The 20,703-nt window shown below is 48.1% G+C and overlaps 1 protein-coding gene across 2 annotated transcripts; it reads left to right on the top strand.

Annotated features, from left to right (window-relative positions):
* Window positions 1-2,508: 2,508 nt before the first annotated feature.
* SINHCAF (SIN3-HDAC complex associated factor) lies at window positions 2,509-19,984 on the top strand. Of its 2 annotated transcripts, none has more exons than XM_058022518.1 (6): window positions 2,509-2,567; window positions 12,297-12,444; window positions 13,838-13,937; window positions 14,893-15,019; window positions 16,359-16,509; window positions 17,380-19,984. In XM_058022518.1, exons 2-6 carry the CDS (start codon window positions 12,317-12,319, stop codon window positions 17,540-17,542), a joined length of 669 nt encoding a protein of 222 aa, XP_057878501.1. In that variant the 5' UTR covers window positions 2,509-2,567; window positions 12,297-12,316; the 3' UTR covers window positions 17,543-19,984. The 2 variants fall into 2 exon arrangements, with proteins under 2 accessions (XP_057878501.1, XP_057878502.1); XM_058022519.1 differs by lacking the exon at window positions 2,509-2,567 and adding an exon at window positions 7,650-7,819.
* The last annotated feature ends 719 nt before the right edge of the window (window positions 19,985-20,703 follow it).

The raw sequence follows: 20,703 nt of genomic DNA, 5'->3' as shown, positions 1-20,703 counted from the left end.
GCAGCACTGAGGAAGGAGATGGGGTACAATTACCACGGATTTACAAGCAAGTAGAGAAGATGCAAAATCCTCAGACCAAAGTAAGGAAAATCACTTGTCCTGCTCTCTGAAAATTCCCAGATCATAACTAGAGCTGTTGATGGAAGCAAAATGATAATTTCAGCAAAAGTTCTTGATGAGTTGTTAATTCTGTGCCCAAATCAGGATGAGTCTGAAAAGATCACTGTCATGAAAAAAACCCAGTTATTATAGAAATATTTTTTGGCATTATTTCAGTGTTTTAGAGTATTCAACCACACCTGCGTGTGGTGCCAGAGCTGCAGTCGATTCTGTGGGAAACTTTTAAACTTTTAAGTAGCTCAAAAGAAAGGAATCCATATTTGGGCTGGGTTTGAGTGCCAGCCCGGGAGGGAGCAGCTCGCAGCTCTATTGCAGGCACAGGCTGCGATGGTGCTAAGTCATAACTCCTGAGGTGTTACCTTGTATATCACACGCTAATCCGTCTGACACAGTTCTCAAAGGAAATCTATTTCAACATAACCTGCCGGCCGCCTCGCCCAGCAGCTCTTCCTTCCAAAATTGCACAAAGGAGCCGTGAACCCAAAGGCTGCGATGACGCGACTTTTCAGTTCACTCATTGTGACGCTGCAGGAAAAGTTACATAAGCCGATGACGGCTTTTGGAGCGCTTTAGAAAGGGAACATTAAAATTAACCCGGAGCGGAAAAAAAAAAATAAAAATAAAACCTTTCCCCGTTCCCTGCGGCGCTCCGCCCGCGGGGCTCGGTGCGGAGCGGCGGCGGCCGCGGCACCAGCGCGGGGGGACGGGATGAGCTGGGACGGGGGCGGAGTGTCACCGGAGTGTCACCGGGGCTGGCAGGGCCCTGTTGCGGGGCTGTGTTCGCAGCGATGCTGCGGGGCTGGGCTGTGTTTGTTGGGATGTTTGAGGGCTGTGTTTGCGGTGATGTTTTTGGCTATGTTTGCAGGGCTGTGTGTGTTTGTGGCTGTGTTTGCGGGGCAGTGCTGTGTTTGCAGTGATGTTTGGAGGGCTGTGTTTGTGGTGTGTGCTGTGTTTTCGGTGATATTTTTCGGGCTGTGTTTGCGGGGCTGTGCTGTGTGCTGTATGCTGTGTTGGCGGTGATGTTTGGGGCTGTGTTTGCGGGTCTGTGCTGTGTTTGCAGTGATGTTTACGGTGCTGTGTTTCGGGGCTGTGTTTGCGGTGATGTTTCTGGCTGTGTTTACGGGGCTGTGCTGTGTTTGCGGTGATGTTTTGGGCTGTATTTTCAGTGATATTTTGGGGGCTGTGTTCGCGGTGTGGGCTGTGTTTTCAGTGATGTTTTCGGGCTGTGTTTTCGGTGCTGTTTTGGGGCTCAGCTGTGTTTTGGGCTGTGTTTGCGGTGATGTTTTCGGGCTATGTTTGCGGTGCTGTGTTTTGGGCTGTGTTTTCAGTGATGTTTATGGGCTGTGTTTTCGGGGCTGTGTTTGCGGTGATATTTCGGGCTGTGCTGTGTTTCGGGGCTGTGTTTGCGGGTCTGTGCTCTGTTTGCCGTGATGTTTGTGGCCGTGTTTCGGGCTGTATTTTCAGTGATGTTTGTGGCTGTGTTTGCAGTGATGTTTCGGGCTATGTTTGCGGGTCCGGGCTGTGTTTTCAGTGATGTTTGGGGCTGTGTTTTCAGTGATGTTTGGGGCTGTGTTTTCAGTGATGTTTGGGGCTGTGTTTTCAGTGATGTTTCGGGCTATGTTTGCGGGTCCGGGCTGTATTTTCAGTGATGTTTCGGGCCGTGTTTCGGGCTGTGTTTTCAGTGATGTTTGGGGCTGTGTTTTCAGTGATGTTTCGGGCTATGTTTGCGGGTCCGGGCTGTATTTTCAGTGATGTTTGGGGCTGTGTTTGCAGTGATGTTTCTGGCTGTGTTTGCGGGTCGTGCTGTGTTTGCAGTGATGTTTATGGGCTGTGTTTTCGGGGCTGTGTTTGCGGTGATATTTCGGGCTGTGCTGTGTTTCGGGGCTGTGTTTGCGGGTCGTGCTGTGTTTGCAGTGATGTTTGTGGCCGTGTTTCGGGCTGTATTTTCAGTGATGTTTGTGGCTGTGTTTTCAGTGATGTTTCGGGCTATGTTTGCGGGTCCGGGCTGTGTTTTCAGTGATGTTTGGGGCTGTGTTTTCAGTGATGTTTCGGGCCGTGTTTCGGGCTGTGTTTTCGGGGCGGTCTCGCGGGGGCCGTTCCGGGGCGGGGCGGCGCGAGGCAGGTGCGGGGCGGGGGCGCGCGCGCGTGAAGTCACCTCCGCCGTCACGGCGGGCACCGCCCCCCCTCGCGCGCGCGCTCTTCCCGCGCGGCCCTTTCTGCCTTAAAAGGACAATGGGGCGCGCGCAGCCGGCGGGGCCCGATTGATGAGAAACGGAGCCGTGGGAACCGCGCCTGCGCAGAGCGGCCGAGGGGCGGGGGCCGGTGGGCGGGGCGTGGGGGGGCTCGCGCGGCCGCCGGCGGCAGAGCGCGGGGAGGCGGGAGCGCGCGCACGGCGGGAGCGCCGCGCTCCGCACGCACGGACGGGACCTGGTGGGCGCAGCGCGACGGTGAGTGACGGGTGATGCCTCCCCTGCTTGCTGCTTGTTGTTCGGGGCTTGTTTTGTTGTTCTGTGGTGTTCGCTCTCGGTGGATTTCCTTTTTCTTTTTTTTTTTTTTTTTTTTTTCTGGTGGTGTTGGGATTTATTTTTTTTTTCCAGCAGCCGGTGGTTCGCGTTCATTCCAAGTTACTCGCCGGAGCTTGTCCGCAGTTTTTGCAGCGGCAAAAAGACTTTGCCGCCTTGAAACGCTTTGACACGCGTGCGGCTGCTGCGAGCGGCGCTGCGCCCGGGTTTTCCTGCCATGAGCAGAGTTTTAAAGGATGCGCGAGCGGAGAGGAACGCCTCCCGCATTGTTGCGGACCCATCCCTGGAACTCTGACTTCTGCTCCCCATCCCAAAGCACGGTTAAATCTCCAAGTCTTTAGGAGGGAAGAGTAGCCACTTCCCCATAATTTAACTCCGAAAGCAGTTCCAAGGTGCGGAGCGGGTTGGGAGAAGCGGGCTGCTCGGCGATGCCGGGCTGCAGGGCGCCTTTCCCGGGCCGCGGCTGCCCTGGCTGGCCACGCGGGCGGCCCCGGCGGTGCGGAGCGGGTGCCGCAGGTGCGGCCCCGGCGCGCCCCGCACGCAGCGCACACCTGTAGCGCCCGCTCGAGTTGGTGCCGGCGGAGCGGCGGAGGGGAGGGGGACCCGCCGGTGCCGCCATCCCTCCCTCGCCGTGTTTCACGTGGGGAGAGCGGGGCACTCTTATTGTTTCCAGTTATCATTGGTAACTGCGGGGGAGTCCGGGTCCGTGCACGCTGCACAGAGCGGCCCGTGCGGCCGTGGGCTGGCGGGACACGTGCTGTCGGTCGGTCGCGCAGGTCGCGGCGTGGGGCCTGCCCCGTGCTGCCCCCGGCCCGGAGCGCGGCGTTGCGGGCGTGGGGCCGGTGCGGCGGGCGGCGATGGCGTCCTGCCGCTCCCGTAGCTCGGCGCCGGTGCGAGCGGCTCCCGTTCCTGCCGGCGCCAACAAGTTTTGACTCGGGGCGGCGGAGGGCGGCGGGGCGGGCGGCGTGCCCCCGGCGCGGCACGTAGGCAGCGCCCGGCTGAGGGAAAACAAAGGGCTCGCATGTGCTGCGGGCGGCGCGGCTCCCCGGGGCTCAGCGCTGCTCCGCGCACGGCGGGGCTCGGCCCCGCGCTGCCGGGTGTCCCTGGGGTGACACTTGTCGTGCGCGGGACGCTGTTTTTTAGGGGCTGCCCGCGGTTTTGAGGAGTTTGGAGGGGCGGTGAAACTTTGGCTGCCGGCGCGCTCCGCACGGCTCCGCGCTGCGCGCACGGCGCTGGGGCGGGCAGGGCCCGGCGGCCGCCCCGGGGCTGCCCCGCGCTCCGGGGTCCGCCTTGCCCCCGTTACGGCGTACCCGCGTTGCCGGGAGGTCCGCGACGGCCCTTTGAAGTGAAACTGTTGCCATGTTTGAATTACGTCAGGGCCGAGCCATGAGGAACCGGCGCGGGGCGGGGGTGAAGCACGGGGGGCGGCGGGGCACGGCGGCGGAACGGGGCTCCCGGTGCTCGGCGGTGCGGCCGCCGCTCCGTCCCCGCTTCCCGCCGCTGCCCCGGTAGCGCCGCATGGGGCGGCAGCTCCGCGGCCGCGTGGTGGGGCGGCGTTTGCAGCGCGGGGGCCGCCTCGCAGCGCCCACCCCCGCGCTGGGGCTTTCCTCCCTGGCGCGCCGCCTTCCCCTCCCTGGGCTCCTCTCGTTTATTTCTGATTTCGCCCGTCTTTCGGCGCGCTGGGCGCTCGGCAGGGCCGGGAGTGCTGTGGCCACCCGCGTGTGCGCTCCCGCGGCTCCACCTGACCGGCGGCGCCGCCCGCCAAAGTAGGTCGTGTGCCCCGGGGGGGTCTTTGTTCCCGGCTCCGGCCGCCGGCGCTAACGGGGGAGCGGGGCCGTGCCCGGGGCCACGCGGCGGCCCGAGCTTTGCCTTTTTGGGGCGTTTTACACCTTTGTTATTTAGGGTTTGGTGGGGTTTTGTTTTGTTTTAAAGTCGCCGTGTTGCGCCAGGAAAGCGCTCCGCGTTGCGTTCTCACTTTACAGACATCAAAGTTGCCGTGTGCTCCCGTGCCCCCGGTCCGGATGCTGCAGCCGAGGGGGTTTAAAGGGACCTGCCAAACCCGTTGTTTACGCAGCGAGCGGGGCTGGATCCCGCCCGCCCCGGGCCCCCCCAGCGCCGCTCTCCCGGCGGGAACAACCCCGGTTCATCCTACAAAGAGCCTCGTCCCCGACCGATGGCCCGTCCTTCGGACCTGAACTATTCAATTAACATCACAATTGCAGGAACTTGCGCGCCGTGGCTGTGCGGGCAGGGATGCGCGATGCTGCCGTGCCCCAACACGTGTCTGCGCTGGAGCCGGGCCGGCCCCGCGTGGCCGGGGAGCGGCAGGAGAGGGCCCAGCGTCCTGCCCTGAGCCCACGGCTCCAACAGCAGCGGCTGTGCTCGGGCACAGCCTGCGATGCTCTTTTGTACTCTGATTTGGCGCTTAGGAAGGTGGCAGGCTGACACACGGCTCTTTGGACAGGCAGTCGGTGAGGGTGATGGCTCCTCAGCAAACTCCTTTCCTGCTTTCTTCCAAAGCCGAGGCTGCTCCTGGCAGCCGTGTGCAGGGTGTGTGCACCCCCTTCTCACCAGCCTGCAGGCAGGCAGATCCACTGTGTAGTTTGCAGCTTTTTAAAATTACAGATTGCACAAACTCTGCACCACAGGTTTCCAGTTTGCTGTCTGTCCCTTTCTGCTGATACCAGTGGACACTCAGCTCCTTTGGTACGCAGGTGAGCTCTAGGTTTCCTGGGATCCGTGGTACCTGGTAGAAAAGCAGCAAGTAGCAAGTCGGGATTTTCAAACACACCCACAGGCATGCAACACCCAGCTCCCACTGAAAGTAGGTGGGATTGAGTGCCAGAGCCTCTGGGAAAAATTCCTCCTCACTTCATTCTCTAAAAAAGCTAATTGCCGAGGTGTTCAGTCTTCCTTTAAGAAGAAAATATCAGTGACTTCTTTGCAGAAGACGTTAAAAAAGCTGATACATTCACAGAGGCTAAAAATAAAGTTTAAACTGTGACGGTTTGTTGTCTCACTCGTGCTGAACAGCTCTTTCTGTGTTACCTAACTCTGCTTTGCATTGATTCTTAACACCTCATTTCTTGTACCTCCCTCATAATGACATGAACGACATCCACAGGATCCTACTTGACAATCAGCTTCATTCTTGCACCCCCTGTAGCACTTGCTTTTTAGCACAAAGAAGAAGCCAGTGAGCTGGGACTTGAAAATTGCCCAGGCAGGGCTCCATTTCACAACTCAAGCCTTTGCATTTCTGTCGAGTGTGCTCAGTCCAAAGTCCAAGTGAAATGACCAGTAATACTGCTTAAGGACACGGAAAAGTATCCTCTTTAATGAAGTCACCTCAGTTGTTCTGCCAAATAATTACTGCTCATTTGGTTTAAGTCCCCATCCAGGTATGTTATCCCTTTTAAAAACAACATAAAAGAACCTAGCCAAAAAAAGCTGTTCAGTGTCTCATGATCCAGAGTGGCTGTGATGCTTTTTCAGTAGCAGGTGCTGGCAGACAGCACCATCACAGCTGTGGTGGCTGCACCCAGATAAGCATCTCAGCCTGAACTCCAGCACATGTCTGAGAACATCCCAGTTTTCCCTGCTGGGCTCAGGCTGAGCGTGGTGTGGGTTATGCAACAGCAGTTTCAGGCAGGGGGAAGTCATCTTTCAAGCTGCAATGTCTGCAGGTGGGACAGGTTTGGAATTTTTTTCCCCCCTTATGCAAATCTTGCTGATTATTGTTTTCATGCTTTGGCCTATCCCTTGTGGAGCACGAGCCACATGGCAGCTCAGAGGAACACCCACGTGGCTCAGCCTCAGTTCCCTAAATGAGCTAGGAGCTTCCTTCCCAGGGAAGATCCAACAGGTGAGTATGCTTCTTTATGGCTTGACTGCTTCTGCAGATGGAACTAGGAACAGCTTGGGATCCAGCTAGGATGCCATGGAGACTCAGACATGGGAAAGAAGTGTCCAATTTGATTTTTGATATATGCTCAGTAATTGCTGCTAGGTGCACTGGCTGTGCTGAGATTTCACTTACAACAGTAGCTGTGGGCATCTACCAGCAAAAGAGTGAGTTACTTATTTTGTCAGAGGAGAGATTCCTGAAGATGTGGTTTTGACCTTTTCTGGTTTTGCTGAACTCACCAAGTGAAAGCATGCTGTGACATTAAGATGTTCCTGGTAAGTGCAGCTTTCCTCCAAGTAAAGTTGTTCTGGGTAGAGAGAGGAAGGAAAGTGCAAGGAAAATCTGAGGATATAGGGAGCCAGAAGTGTGTACAATATGCACAGTTCCAAGGTTGTGGTTGTTGGTTATTAGTGCCTCAGTTTTAAACTATAGGGAGAGATGACAGTAAAAAGTATTTTTGCAGATACTGAAGTTGCGTTTTCAGATTACTCCAATTAGATTGGTCTCTTACCATCCTCGGAGCTTTCTGGCTCTGTGCATGTTAAAATATTCTCTTTTTTTTTTTTTTTTTTTTTGAGGGATCCAATCTTCTCTTCCAAGGGTTTTTTGCAGCAGCCTGTGAACTCAGGGGAGGTATGTTTATGTTGAGGCTCTGATACAGATCAGTTCCTCTGCTGATGTACAGTTCTCTGTCTTGCACTTGATTTGCAGTAGAGGTACTGCAGTTTATTTCAGCAGAGGGACAGGCTCAAGAATTCATTGTGAGATGGGTGACTCTGCCTGTGGCGCCGTGGACAGCTCTGGAAGCATTTTTCATGTGTGTGCCTGTGCCTGGGTGTATGCTCCTGCAGAGGCAAAAGCCAGAGCACTTATATTCTTTCTATATTAAGGCATCTGTTTAGTTCCCTTTAAAAGAAAGGAAAAAAAGGTGTAATTTTGGCTGTGTTTCTTAGTTCCAGTGAAATGCTGTAGGGATGACAATTGTGAGAGTTTTACTTTGACAGGAACCGGCTGCATCCACATATGTAGGGTAGGTGGTGTTTTTCTTTAGCCTAGCTTTGGGGGGGCTGTGCCAGGGCTGTTGTGGGCACAAAAAGGGAAATAAAATCGTTGTTCTCCTCTCTGGCAGAGGTGCTGGCAGTTCTGGGCTGCACCGAGGGTGAGCGATCCCGGGTCAGAGAGGGGAGATGGGAGGAGAGGAGGATTCTGATACTCTGTGTTTGGACTGTAACTCCAGGGAATGTTTCTCGTTCAGCTTTGCAAGAAGCAGGTGAGCGTGTTGGTTCCCACTGGCCTGGTAATTGTGTTACAAAGGGAGACGTGCCTGTCTTCTAGGAATTCCATCCTTCCTATTATAAAAGGTTTTCATTCTTCTTGGGTGATCAGAAAGAATGCAGAAGGAATCTGGAAAAGCGAATAAAGTGGCTCAGCTTACTTGGAGATCTGAAAGAGTTCAGAAGTTCTTCCCTAACTTGAAAACTTAATGAGCATCTGAAGCAATGCCTCCTTTTAATTTAGATCATCAAATTAAATTTTGCAAAGAAAATTAAGCACTAAATTCTAGTCCTGACAGGCAACAAAAACATGAAACCATTTTCACACACATGCTTCTTTGTACAGCCTTTCACAAAGGTAATAAGCAGGGTGTGGGGATTTTTTTTTTTTTATTTCCCACTACTTTTTCTCTTCCGAACTTTACTGTTCTCTTTTGCAAGACAAGTTTCTATTTCTGATGCTGCTTTTTCAAAAGTGAGAGGGCAGAAGAATGGCAAGAGCACTTTCCTGGAGACTTTTCTGAGTCCATTCAGGTTGCTAAAGCAGTTGTATAAAGCAGAACTTGAGGGAATAGCAACTTCTGCAAGGAGAAGCTGTGGATAGGGACACCAGGGAGGGAAGAGCATCACTTTTACCCTGGCTTGGGGGAATACTGCTTTCCCACTAGTGCAGGTAAATCTTCATTTCTGCAGAATGACAGATAATGCTCTGCTAAGATTTCGGATTCTTTTTTGGAGATCTGTCCCTTCTGTGCAACTGCTGATACATTTTAATAACATGCTTAAATTTGGCAAATAATAACAAAGTTAAATAGCATTAATGGCATGCTTAGCTTTGGCAGAATTATGTTGTGCAATGCTTTTTAACTTCTAGGCAAGTTACTTTGTTTCTACTTGCCATCTTTTTTATCTGTCCCAAATTCTGCATGGTTCAAGTTCCACAGCCAAGATTCAGGTGTTAGGGCAGCTGGCATCCTAACTGCCTGCTTCTAATTCAATATCTAAATTGCAAAGCTTTCAAGTTAAACCTTTTAAATGGCACAGTCATATTTACTTCTAAGTCCATATTATCTACTAAGCTGCCCAGCTGACAGAAAATTTAGTGTATAATGGTCAAATGGCAACTGTTTAGGATTAAATGTGTAACTGGACTGACGCCTTCCATTTATAACTGTGCTTGGATGCAGTTGTCAGAGAAATCTGTTTAACTTGTGCTTTTGCTGCTAGCTCTTCCCCATTCAGGCATGATGTGTGGTAATGCCATTGCTGACCATTCATCAAGTGGGAAACAGATGGCACTAGTTTCCCTTCTATTGAAGGGTGGTGATGAAAGGCTGCTCCTGTGAGAATGGCAGCAATGATGCAAGGCAAAATATTTTCAGAATATAAGTGTTTTCCAGTCTTTGCCAGAACATTGTAAAACATGCATCTTATTCTACTTGGTGTAAATACCAGCTGGTGACAGAGATCATCTTATCACTGCAGGATTCCTAGAAGAAACTTGGTTAGAAGGTAAACTGCCTTGTTGATAGTTGTTTCTTGCCACGTAGCGCTCAAGATTTTCCTGCTACTTACGTTTGGCGGCATGGGTGGCCTTTGTATCTGCAATTAGTCTTTGACTTTGTGAAGGAAAGTACCAGACCACAGATTTAACATTGGAGTAGTCAAACAACATCTAAAATTGCTGTTTGTAAGTTGAAAATTCCCAGGTGAGCACGCTGTTGGATCTCCAGAGGCTTGTTGGGCAATGTCCTCAAGAGTATCTCCCAAAGAAGCACATCAGGTGCTAAGAAACTGAATACTCTGAGTGTTTGCCTAGATACTCTGTTGTTTATTTTCTTGACAGGCCAGGAATATTTACCTGCTTTGGTAAATATTTATTTGCTGCACATCCAGCAGAGGCTGAGAGTAGTTCTGAGAGTGACCATCCCTCCATGAGTCCATTCAGCCGGTCACTACTTGGATATCTTCTTTTACTTACCAGATCTACTCCTGGCCTTCAGGCCATTGCTGTACCAATACAGGGAGCAGTGAATCTCCTGAAAAGCCTGACACCTTTTGGGGTGACTTTGCTGGATATTTGCACAAGTTAACCTTGGGAGAATATAACCCTGGGTGAGCTCCCTGTCCTGTAAATGTGAAGAATTCAGCACTTCAAGCCTGTGGAAGACAGCATGACCTGGGACAGGAGGGAGGGAAGGAAGGATTTATCCTCTCCATCTCTCTCCTAGGCCTGCAGGATCTCCTTGGCTTTCAGCTTGAGCAAGTGCCTTGCCATCCACAGGCTCTACAAGTCAAGACAAGCTTTATGGAGAGTTGAGTCTTCCTGAATGTTGGTGCAGTAGTAATTGCAAAGAGCCACAACCTCTGTGAGCCCCAAGTGGTCTCTGTATGCTGGACTGAAATGCAAACATGCACACTTTCAGCTGGAAATAGGTTCCTTGATGGATTTTGTGTCAGAGTATTAGCCAACAATATTGGATACAATTTTTACTTTTCTCTTGTTCTAAAGAGTCTGGGAAACTGCATGTTTATTTTGCTGTGCTCCTTTACTCTTGATCTTCCCCCCTGAGGTGAGGGGGATGTGTTTTCACCTCTGCAGAGGACTGTGCCTGGTGCTGGGTGGTTCCCCAGCTTTTGCTGTGGTCCCACAGAAGTGTGCAGGATCTTTTCCTGTTGCACACCATCCCCCTGTCAGTCAGGTGAGCGTGATGCTGGGTATGAACATTTTGTGGAAGCAGGTTTCTGAACTCACCTGAACCTGTCTTTCAAAATATTTTATTGCCATAATGATGTGGCAAGTCCTGGCAGTGTAGGCACAAGATTTCAAAAATTATTTTGCTCTGTACCACTGGAGGGTAAAAGGATCACAGCCCTTACCTTTCTGAAGGTGGAAGATTTGGGGACAGATGCCTATGGCACAAGTGTTAACCAGTGACCTGAGTTGGGTTACTGGGACTTGGTGCTACCTGGGACTGAGAAGTGACTGAGAGTTCCCTCTCACCACAGTTGCTCCTCTCCTGAGCTGCTGGGTCATTCAGGTGTTTGTTAGCTTCTTAATGAATTCAGCAGCTTGGCTTTTGTTAAGGAAAGAGAGGGAAATGTTGTGTTATTTGCATGGCTCCATCCAATTTTGATTTTTTTAAAGCAGTGGGAACCTCTTCTCCTGGAGCTTCCTGCAGCCTGTGCCCTCTCTGAGCCCTTGGTGTGTGGGGAGCACCAGAGGTTGCTGGTGGCTGCTCACCCCTTGCAGCAGGTGGTGGAGGCAAACCTTGCACCAGGCTCTGTTCAAAGGAGAACATCTTGGAACAGCCCCTGCCTGCATTATGAGATGATGCTGTGTGGCCTGTGAGGACTTGCTGTGTGTCCAGGCCCGGTGCCAGGGGAGCAGCAGCTTTGCTCAGTTGCTGGTTTGTGTTTTTGGGGTGCTGTGGGAACCCTGTTTGCTCTGACTGTGCTCGTGCTGTGTCAGACTGTGCCTGGCAGGGGTCTGCACTGGGAAACAGCCAACATAGGGGAGAGCTGGTTTGGTGAGGGTCATGGTGACTTGAGAAGTTTCTGCCTGGAAAATGGCTCCAGTGTATAATACCTGCTCTGATAGCAAATCCCAGCCTTGGTGTACTGAAAAGAACAGATCAGGAGGGCATTCTCAGCTTTCTGGGCTGGCACCAAGTGTGCAGAGCTGGTGGTTTCAAAGCAACAACCTCCCTGTGCCTGGAGTTTTCCATCCTTTTGGCAGGACATGTGTGGTAGGCACATGCTGAGATGTGCCCCAGGGTCCTGCTCCCTGGCCTTTCTTTCCCAGCTCGGTTTCCTTCCCATGGAAAGCTGGGTGGGGAAGGCAGGAGAGCAGAGCATGTGCTGACATGGAGCTGGGATGCTCACCCAGGCCCTGAGAACAGAGAGGTGCTCCCGGGTGCTGCAGTGCAGACAGGGCCATTGAGGGCTGGGTGCGACTCCACCCTGCTGTTTTTAGAGCAGCTTTTCAGGTATGTCTGCCCTACAGCCCGGGGGAATGACTGCAGCTCATTTAAAACACTCCTACTCACTCTCAGCAGAGTTTGCCAGGGGTGTTTCCATCCAGCACCGGTGGTGGTGGTGGTGATGAAGTAGCTCAGTGACCCAGAGTTCAGCTCCTTACCCATGGCTTGGACACACTGCAGCCTGTCCTGCCACATGCACAGGGCCCTCAGTGGCCAGGTGGGCTGCATTCACACATCTGGGTTGTGCTGCCTCTACATGTGCCCTTGGAGTACATTTCTGCAGTAAATGAGCTCATTATAGGTCCTGCTGGGTATTGCTTAATATTCCAGCTGTTAATTATATAATTTTCTCAACAACCGCATTCTAGGTGCATCTGTTCTTCTGAAGACACATTCGGTAAAATAAACTATGCCCTAATCTAGCATATTTTTTTTTTTTTTTCATTATCTAACAGTGATAATTAACACCAGTTTCTGTTTGTTTTCACAGGGCACAGCTGGGAGGAAAAGATGTTTGGCTTTCACAAACCGAAGATGTACCGGAGTATAGAGGGCTGCTGTATTTGCAGGGCAAAGTCTTCCAGTTCTCGCTTCACTGACAGCAAACGTTATGAAAAGGATTTCCAGAATTGTTTTGGGTAAGATTCCCACCTTGGTCAGCAGTTTTGGCATTGATCTCTGAGCTGCAAACCTGATGTAGTGTCCTTCTTGCTCTGAAAGATTAGGTCTGTAAACACCTACCTAAAATAATGAACTCTACACATCCATGGGGGCTTTCTGTGGCTCTGAAAATTCAAGAATGTTAGATTAAACTTGATGAGTAATTATTTAGCAGTTTCAGCATGGTTTATGCACAGTACCCTGTTACAAATATTGGTGTCTTGGTTCAAATATGATGTAGCAATGTGTTATTAAAACTTCTCATTGGAAAACCATTCTCTTAGAAAGTGATTAGCTTTCCAGTTAGGTAATGTTATTTGAAAGCATTGGTAAACAAAGCTATAAATACTCGAGATTTCTTGTACTAGTTATTGTGAGCTTTCAAATTTTTGGGATACTTTTGAAGAGCTTTGAAATTTTGTATAAAATTCAGAAATTTTCTTCATTTCTTCTAGAAATACTCTTTCTGTAGTGAACTTTAGAGTGCTTTGTATTTACCTTGGATTTTTGTACACAAGTCTGGTGCTGGCAGTTTTCCTTATCATATTTCTTCACTACTGTCCTTGGCAGGAAAAGGCTGTGTGCAGATCCATTGCTTTTTTTTTTTGGTTGTTGTTGTTTTTAACTGCAATAAAGCAATTTGCAGTTTACCAGGACCATCGTTGTTGTGCTGTCTGAAATATGTTTGCCAAGGTAAAAATGCAGACTGGGCAAATAATGACTTTCTGAGCCTGCCTCATTCATCCATAAATGATCCCAAATCTTCCTATTTAATTGGCTGAAAAGCTGTGCAGTGTTTCCCTGTTGTATTTCTTTTAGCATGGATTAGCAGTAGAGATGGTTCCTGAGGAAAGCTTGCTAGAGGGAGCAAGTATTGCTGTCATTCCAGTGAGTGCTGTTTCTGAAATATTACCCCGTGCTCGTGTGGGAGTGTGTTAGGTGATGTTTGTTACTCATCCTTGAAGCTCTGTGGGAAAGTGAAGACCTGAGCAAGCTTTTGATGTTTGTTCCCAAGTGTGGTTTGAATAACATGATTATTCCTCCTGCTCCAAACGTAACCAATCCACTGCAGTTGCGTCTTGGTTTTGGGGGAAAAGATTCCAAAACCTGCAGGTGATGGGACTGTTGTGTTCAGTGCCCCTCTGGAGGCAGATTGTGACACTTTTTTATTTCTGTGTGGAAGAGTGCTTTCTGAAAGTGAGACTTGGTCTTTAAATGGCACTGTTGGAGCAATCCAGATGAAGTGTAACGTCAGAAAAACAGAATTTCAGAACTCTTCTTATTCATCAGTTTTTATACTTGTTGCTGGTAGCAAGTGGGGTGTGCTTTTATTAACTGTTGTTAAGTGATCTTTGCTTTTGTTTTTGCCAGGCTCCACGAGGCTCGCTCAGGAGATATTTGCAATGCCTGTGTTCTTTTGGTGAAAAGATGGAAAAAATTACCAGCAGGATCCAAAAAAAACTGGAATCATGTTAGTAATTAATTTCTCTTCTGCCCCAAAACTTACTCTTTCTAGGGAGGGGGGGGGTGCTGGCAGGGGTTTGGGGTTTGCTGTTTCACCCACACTCTCCCTCAGCATCTCTAAATCACCCTCTCTACCCTCAGCATCTCTAAATCCTTCCTGGAGTATTTACTACTGTGTGGCTCCTGCCTGCTTATGGTGATTATGCAAGCCTGAGATGCAGTCACAGACCAACTTGCCTTGTAATTCCTTGTTTTCAATAGCTCATAACTTCATCCAAAAGTCTCTTATGACATTAAAAAAAAAAGAAAAACAAAAAACAAATCAAGTTTGGCCTTTATCCAAAATTGTTTGGGTTTTCTTTTTCCCAAACAAAGTGACTTGCTCAAGCAACACATTAATCAATCTCATTTAATCAGATAATTACAATGACTAATAATCTTGCAGCTATTTTCACTCATATATTCTGTTTTGATATGTCTAATTCAATTCAGGCCTAAGGCTGGGAGGATGATCAGGATTCCTTGTGTATATAATAATCTTTATCCAGGATGCCTTGATAGTAATGGGAGCCATAACTATGGTTATTACTACCACTGGCTTTACTCAAAAGTTAAATTTATTACTAAAAAACCCCAAAAAAACCACAGAGCAAATGCTTGGCAGACACTCTTAACTGGACCTGCATTACCTTAAACAATTATTTGGTTCTAAACTGAATGTGTTAAAATGGGAAGTTGGCAAAAGTAGAACCAAATGTGTTTTTTAAACTAGTTTGCTGTGTTTTCCTGCAGAGATTTAGCCAGATTTAAATGAAACAGGAGAGTGTCAGTGCAAGAACTGCCTTGGATTAACTCAGGGAGTTCAGAATACCTTCTGCTAAGTCAGTGCCTGTGTCTTGACTGTGGCAATAATACCTCAGCATGATGCACAAGTACTCAGACATGCATTTTCTCTGTCCTAGGTGGTAGATGCCAGGGCTGGACCCAGCCTTAAAACAACACTGAAACCAAAGAAAATGAAAACCCTCTCTGGAAGCAGAATAAAGAGCAATCAAATCAGCAAACTGCAGAAGGAATTCAAGCGGCACAGTAAGTGGATCCGGAGAGATTCTGGCAGCAAACTTCAGCCTCCCCTAACACAGCTCACTGTGAACTGGCCAAGCTGAATCACTGCTTGGATTTGGTTGTGTGCACTCCCACGTTTGGGCTCTCCCTGTTTTCACAGCCTCTGATCCTCTGAGAGTTTTGGGAGGGTGTGGAATGAGAAGGAGGAGCTCGTGTGCAGGGTGGGCTGCAAGACAGAGGTGGGGAAGTGGCAAGGGGGCGTGAGGAGTCTGGCTTGAAAGTGCAGGCAGTAGCTTATATCCCACTCTTCAATGACATATCCCTAGAAAGAACATCTTGGGCAAAGATCTCATTGAAACTGAAGCTGGAAGAGGCTTCTCCCTGCTTTCAGTAATGTGCTGTGGCCATTTTCAGCTCTCTTTTCCCAAAAAAACATTGCAGTATTTTTCTTCCATACGTACTTTTAAACATAGATTTACCCCCCTCCCCCCTTAAATTCCTACCATGTTTCCTTATACCATCCTCTGCCAGTCTCAGTGATTTCTTTCCAGTAGTACAAGGACTCTCCAAAGAGATTTGGATTCATAGCTTTCCAACAAAACCATCTGCCAGTTAGGCTCTAAATGTGTGTCAGTACTTAAGGCTTTTCTCCTAAAGCAAACCTTCCAGCTTCTTCACTGTTGCTGACCCGGTCTCTCTCTCTTTCAATTATCCTGCCTAGTCAAAAGGAGAGGTCTCCAAAGAATCAGTGAAGGCCCTGACCCAATGAGCTTTTATCTCCTCATTCAAGGCACTGCAGTTAATTTAATTTTGTCACTGTAGGTGCCAGAGATGGCAGCTGTAAGGTGGGAGAGCAGACACTGTTCAGGTGTGTGTCTGCACTGGGTCTGCAGTACCTGGTCCTGATCCAGCAAAAGCTCAACACTACCTAACACATAATGAGAATATAGAATATATATAAAATGGACTATTGGGAAGAGCTTTGCAGCACTTTACCTGAAAGAGTGAGAAAGAAAATGTACAGTGAGAGAGAGTCTGGAGCACAGATCTTCACTGTCTTGAGGGATCTCCCAGTGATTTCAGAGTGTGGCTAGGTTTGAGAGCCAGAAGCTGAAACCTGATCCTGAACTTCTTTCCAATCCTTCATTTACAAGGACTCCTTCCACTTCTGGAGGCTCCTTGACAAATCCTGACACTCTCTGTGCTGAAACAGGCAGGAGCAAGTAAAATAAATGCATTGTCATTGATAGGTTTTCTCGTTAATTAAAGCACATCTGTGCCTCTGCTCCCAGTCCACAGGTCAGGAGGGGGGTAAATTGTTGGATGCATGTCCTGATCGTTGCATTTCCTCTTTGCCCTGCAGATTCTGATGCCCACAGCACAACTTCAAGTGCCTCCCCAGCTCAGTCGCCCTGCTACAGCAACCAGTCGGACGAGGGCTCGGACACGGAGCTGAGTGCCGGGGCCAGCAGGACACCCGTGTTCTCCTTCCTAGATCTCACCTACTGGAAAAGGTAAAAAGCACCAGAACCTGCCCTCTGTGCAGGCAGCAGGCTCACTTTGCATGCATGCTGCTTGATTCTGCCTCTTCATCCTGGTATAAGGATATAATTTACAACACCTGTCTGTTCATGCTTGGAAAGAAATGCCTTGTGTTTGAAGCATTTTTCCCTATCTCCCTTCAGTTCCCTAAACATTAAAACAGTTGCTGGGAAATATTTTTGCTGGTTTTGGGAATAGCAGATTATATTCCTGTCTGTCATTATCTCCTCTTAAAACTATGCCCTGTAGATATGATGTGTTGCTACATACAAGAGTGCTCCCAGCTTGCCAGCAAAACACAGCATTTGATTTGGTTGACCTGTGATGGTAGTCATTTGGAAAAAAAACCAAAAAAAAAACAACAAAAAAAAAAATTCTGGAGTGGGAGGAAAGCCACAAGGTTTTCTGGGAGCTGATGAGCTTGTTATCTTTTATTGCATGTTGTGACACAGTAATCCCTTGTTTAGCTAATTGCTCAATTGGAATTGTTGTGACTTTGCTGCCTCCTCTCAAATAATATTTGCAAGTGCATTCTAGCCAAGGTTAGTTCAGACCAAATGGTTGTGTCTGAAACTTCTCTGGGAAGCAAAGTTGGAGACTTGGTTTTTATATGGACATGTTTGGGTTTTTTTCTTTTTTTCTTTGTTGTTTTTTTTTCTCCCCAAAGAGCTGTTGTGGATTTAGACACCGACCTGTTTTCTGTTTGTGAGCAGTCTTTTTGCCCCAGTCCTCTGGGCTGGAAGCTCAATAAAGTAGTGTCTGGGGTCAGACTTGCTTTTTTGCATGTTTGTGAATTCTGTATATTCTAAACAAAGTATCTGTCTCCCTGCCATTTCTTCCAGGCAAAAGGTCTGCTGTGGTATTATTTACAAAGGGCGTTTTGGAGAAGTCCTCATAGACACTCATCTCTTCAAACCTTGTTGTAGCAATAAAAAGTCTGCCACTGAAAAGCCAGAACAAGAAGGACCCCAATCTCCAGCAATCTCCACCCAAGAGGAGTGGTGACTTCCTTGAATAGCTGCAGAAGGTTATACAGATCCTCTTATTCTCTGGAAAAATACTAGAAAAGTGACTGTTCACTTTGGACACCTGCTATGCTGCCAAAAGACTATTCCCTGGAACTGTTTTTGGGTTTTACTGCTACAATTCCACAAACTCTGAAGCCAGTTTGTATCCTTTCAGAAAGACTGTACATAATATTTAAGATGCTATGGAACACTTGGCAAAGCTGAATGCTGCTGCAAGGTTGTCTAATTTTCCCCCACACTCACTTCCCAAGTGAATATGAGGATGGGGTTTGTATATTAAAGTTTATGTAGTTCATGTTTCTGTACTGAAAGAAGCAGTGGTTGTAAACCTTTTGGTTTTGGTTTTTTTTTTTTATTTCTTTAAAAGTTGGTTGGCAAACTTCCTATATTCCCAAGAAAATATTTCATTCTTAGACATGTATGAGTCAATAAGATGAATTAATACATAGAAATGTTCTAAGTCACCTCTCTAGTTATATAAATATATATTTTTAAAGGTGTGGCGATTTCACCCTGTACTACTGACATAACAAAGACAAATATTTCATCCCTCCCATGTGCACAGACTGGTTATCTGCACACATCTCTCCTTCAATTGTAGCTATCTGAGGAGGCCTCCAGCATAAAAGTGCTCTTGAGAAGGGGTGGGAGAGCTCCCCACCTTAGCCAAGGATTAAGACTTACCTAAGAACTGAACATAGCAAAATGGGAGGTTACTTCTTTCAAACCAGCAGCAGGCACCCTGAGCTTGGTGCAGTAACTCCTGATGGTTAGAGATGGACCAAGAAACCCCTTGATGCCCAAGTCAGGTGTAGATGGCAGCCCAAACTGAGTAACTGCTCTCTGTAGGACCAGTGCAGCTGAAATGTGACCACAAACAAGACTCCTCCTGGTTGTGGACCTGACAAAGAACCAAACCCCTTGCTGAGCAAATTAGGCTCTGGTCCAGGGACATAATCTGGTTGCAGCCTGGGGTTTGGATTCACAATAACTGTTTTGAAACCCTTCCCCTGCAGTGCTTCTCTGTATTTGGGTTTTGTTGGTTTTTGTTTTGTTGTTTTTTTTTTTTTTTTTTTTTTTTTTTTTTTTTTGGTTTTTGGTTTTTTTTTCCCATTTGTTTGTTTAAGCAACTGCCAGGTCAACACATTTGTGAATACTGAATCTGAAAAGTCCTGCTAAAAATGGTGCTGTGCTGAATCAAGGCAGCAGCTCTGTTTGCATATGTGATCAAAAGATAATCTACACAGATTCCCAGACGAGCTCATGTGCAAATCGTTGTGACACTCCTTCAAACTTTGCTTTGCCTCTAGGGTGGAAGCAGCTTCCTGGAAGGTTGTGCTGCAGTTTTAGCTCCCAGTTGTTTCATGTTCCTTTTATGAAGGTTTTACTTGTGTGAGTTGGGAATTCTGCTTTTTGTTTGGTTGGTTTTTTCCTGGTTTTAGAGGGAGGGAGAATTATTTTTTACTATTACTCTTTTGGGATATCCTACAATGAAATGCTACATGGTGTGATTCTTGTGGTGTCCTGAGTAGGGCCAGGAGCTGGAGTTGGTCCTGATGGGTCCCTCAACTCAGCATATTCTATGATTCTAAGCTTTCCTTTTTTGTGAGAGTCATTGGCATAATACTGTGGTGGGTAGGGTTTAGGACTGGATTTCCATGTAGTCTCGGTTCCTGAAACAGGAATACTTAGCAAATTAAAATATAGGTAGGGAAAGATATGCAGGTTTTAAGAGGAGCCTCTACCCTCAAAGCTTTTTTTTCTTTCTTTCTTTTTTCCTCTCCTGTTGGATCAGCCAATCTCTGGAGAGAAAGAAAATCAGGGGAAACAGGGCTTTGACTTATCACAGCCTTACAGCTTAGAGCTTTCCTTGGACTCATTTTGCTTTTCCTAAACTCTGGGGCTCTTAAGGGAGGACAAAGCTGCTTACCTTGCTTTTATTCTCAACCAAATAGAATCGTTCAGGTTGGAAAAGCCCGAAGCCCGTTGAGTCCAGCCATAGCTACAATGAATACTTGATTGTATAAAGGTGTCTAGGTTGGTCATGTCTATTAAGGGCTTGAGCAAGAGTTCTTGCTGTGTTTGCAGACACCTACTTCATGTGAATTTGTGTTTTCAGCATCAGTAATTCTGTACACCTCAGAAGGCTGCAGTGTTGGTGGTAGGATGTGCTCTGATACGGATCATCTCTTCTGTATTTATTTATTTATTGCTGGATTTCAACCGCCAACTGCTTCCCCTACTCCCTCCCACCTCTTCCATTCCCAGTAGTAATGCAAAATGAGTAGTCATGCACTTTGTATTAATGTATTAGAAATCTATGGAACCTGTTTTGTACTTTTATACTGTTCAGACACTTGTAATCCAAACTTTGTTTTTACTAGGGTTATGAATAAATTTAGTCTTATTTAGAAAATAAGCAACATCTCATGTGTTTATTTCAGCTCTGTTCTTCTGTTAATTTGATTTAGTGTTGGAGCCAGCCCAGGCAACCCACGTTTCTATTTGAACAAGACCAAGCCTTTTTTTTTGAGGGGGTGTGAGGTAATTCCCTTCCTATTTAGTTTGGAAAGAGGAGCAGAGCAAGGGAAGGAGGTGGTGTTTGTTATGACAGACAGCTGTCTCGGGGCAGAGTCACAGAGCTTTCCCCTGGCACTGAGTGTGTGTCAGGCATTCCCTTACTGGCAGTGGGTGGTGCTGGCGTTCCGTTTGTGTTCCCAGGGGCCCTGCTCTCTGTCTAGCTCACCAAAGCATTCATCAAAGGCCAGCTGAAGTAACAGCACTGAAGGGCTGGTGCTGACAGCATTTGGAAACATCCCTTTCCAAAAATCCAGAGGAGCTGTGGAAGAGACTTGTGCTTCTCTGTTGAAGCTGGAGCCTGGTGTGTGTCCCTTCCCACGGCAGGCACGGGCAGCTGGATGAGCTCCAGCAGACTGGTGGGAGCAAGGTCTCTGGGAGGAGCTGTCAGGGAGTAACTGAGTTTAGAAGATAATGGGAAAAACATTGCAGCCTTAAGCACGATGGTTTGTTGCAAGAGGCTACTTTGGACTTCGTTGGAGATGCTGATTTATTCCTGCTGATGTGCTGGCTGTTTTCTTACAAATTGAGCATGATGATACTCAGAGATACATGTAGAAA

Source organism: Melospiza georgiana, chromosome 4, assembly GCF_028018845.1.
Source record: "Melospiza georgiana isolate bMelGeo1 chromosome 4, bMelGeo1.pri, whole genome shotgun sequence".
NCBI lineage: Eukaryota > Metazoa > Chordata > Aves > Passeriformes > Passerellidae > Melospiza > Melospiza georgiana.
The sequence above is the reverse complement of the archived record's forward strand: the minus strand, read 5'-3'. Positions and strand labels throughout refer to the sequence as shown.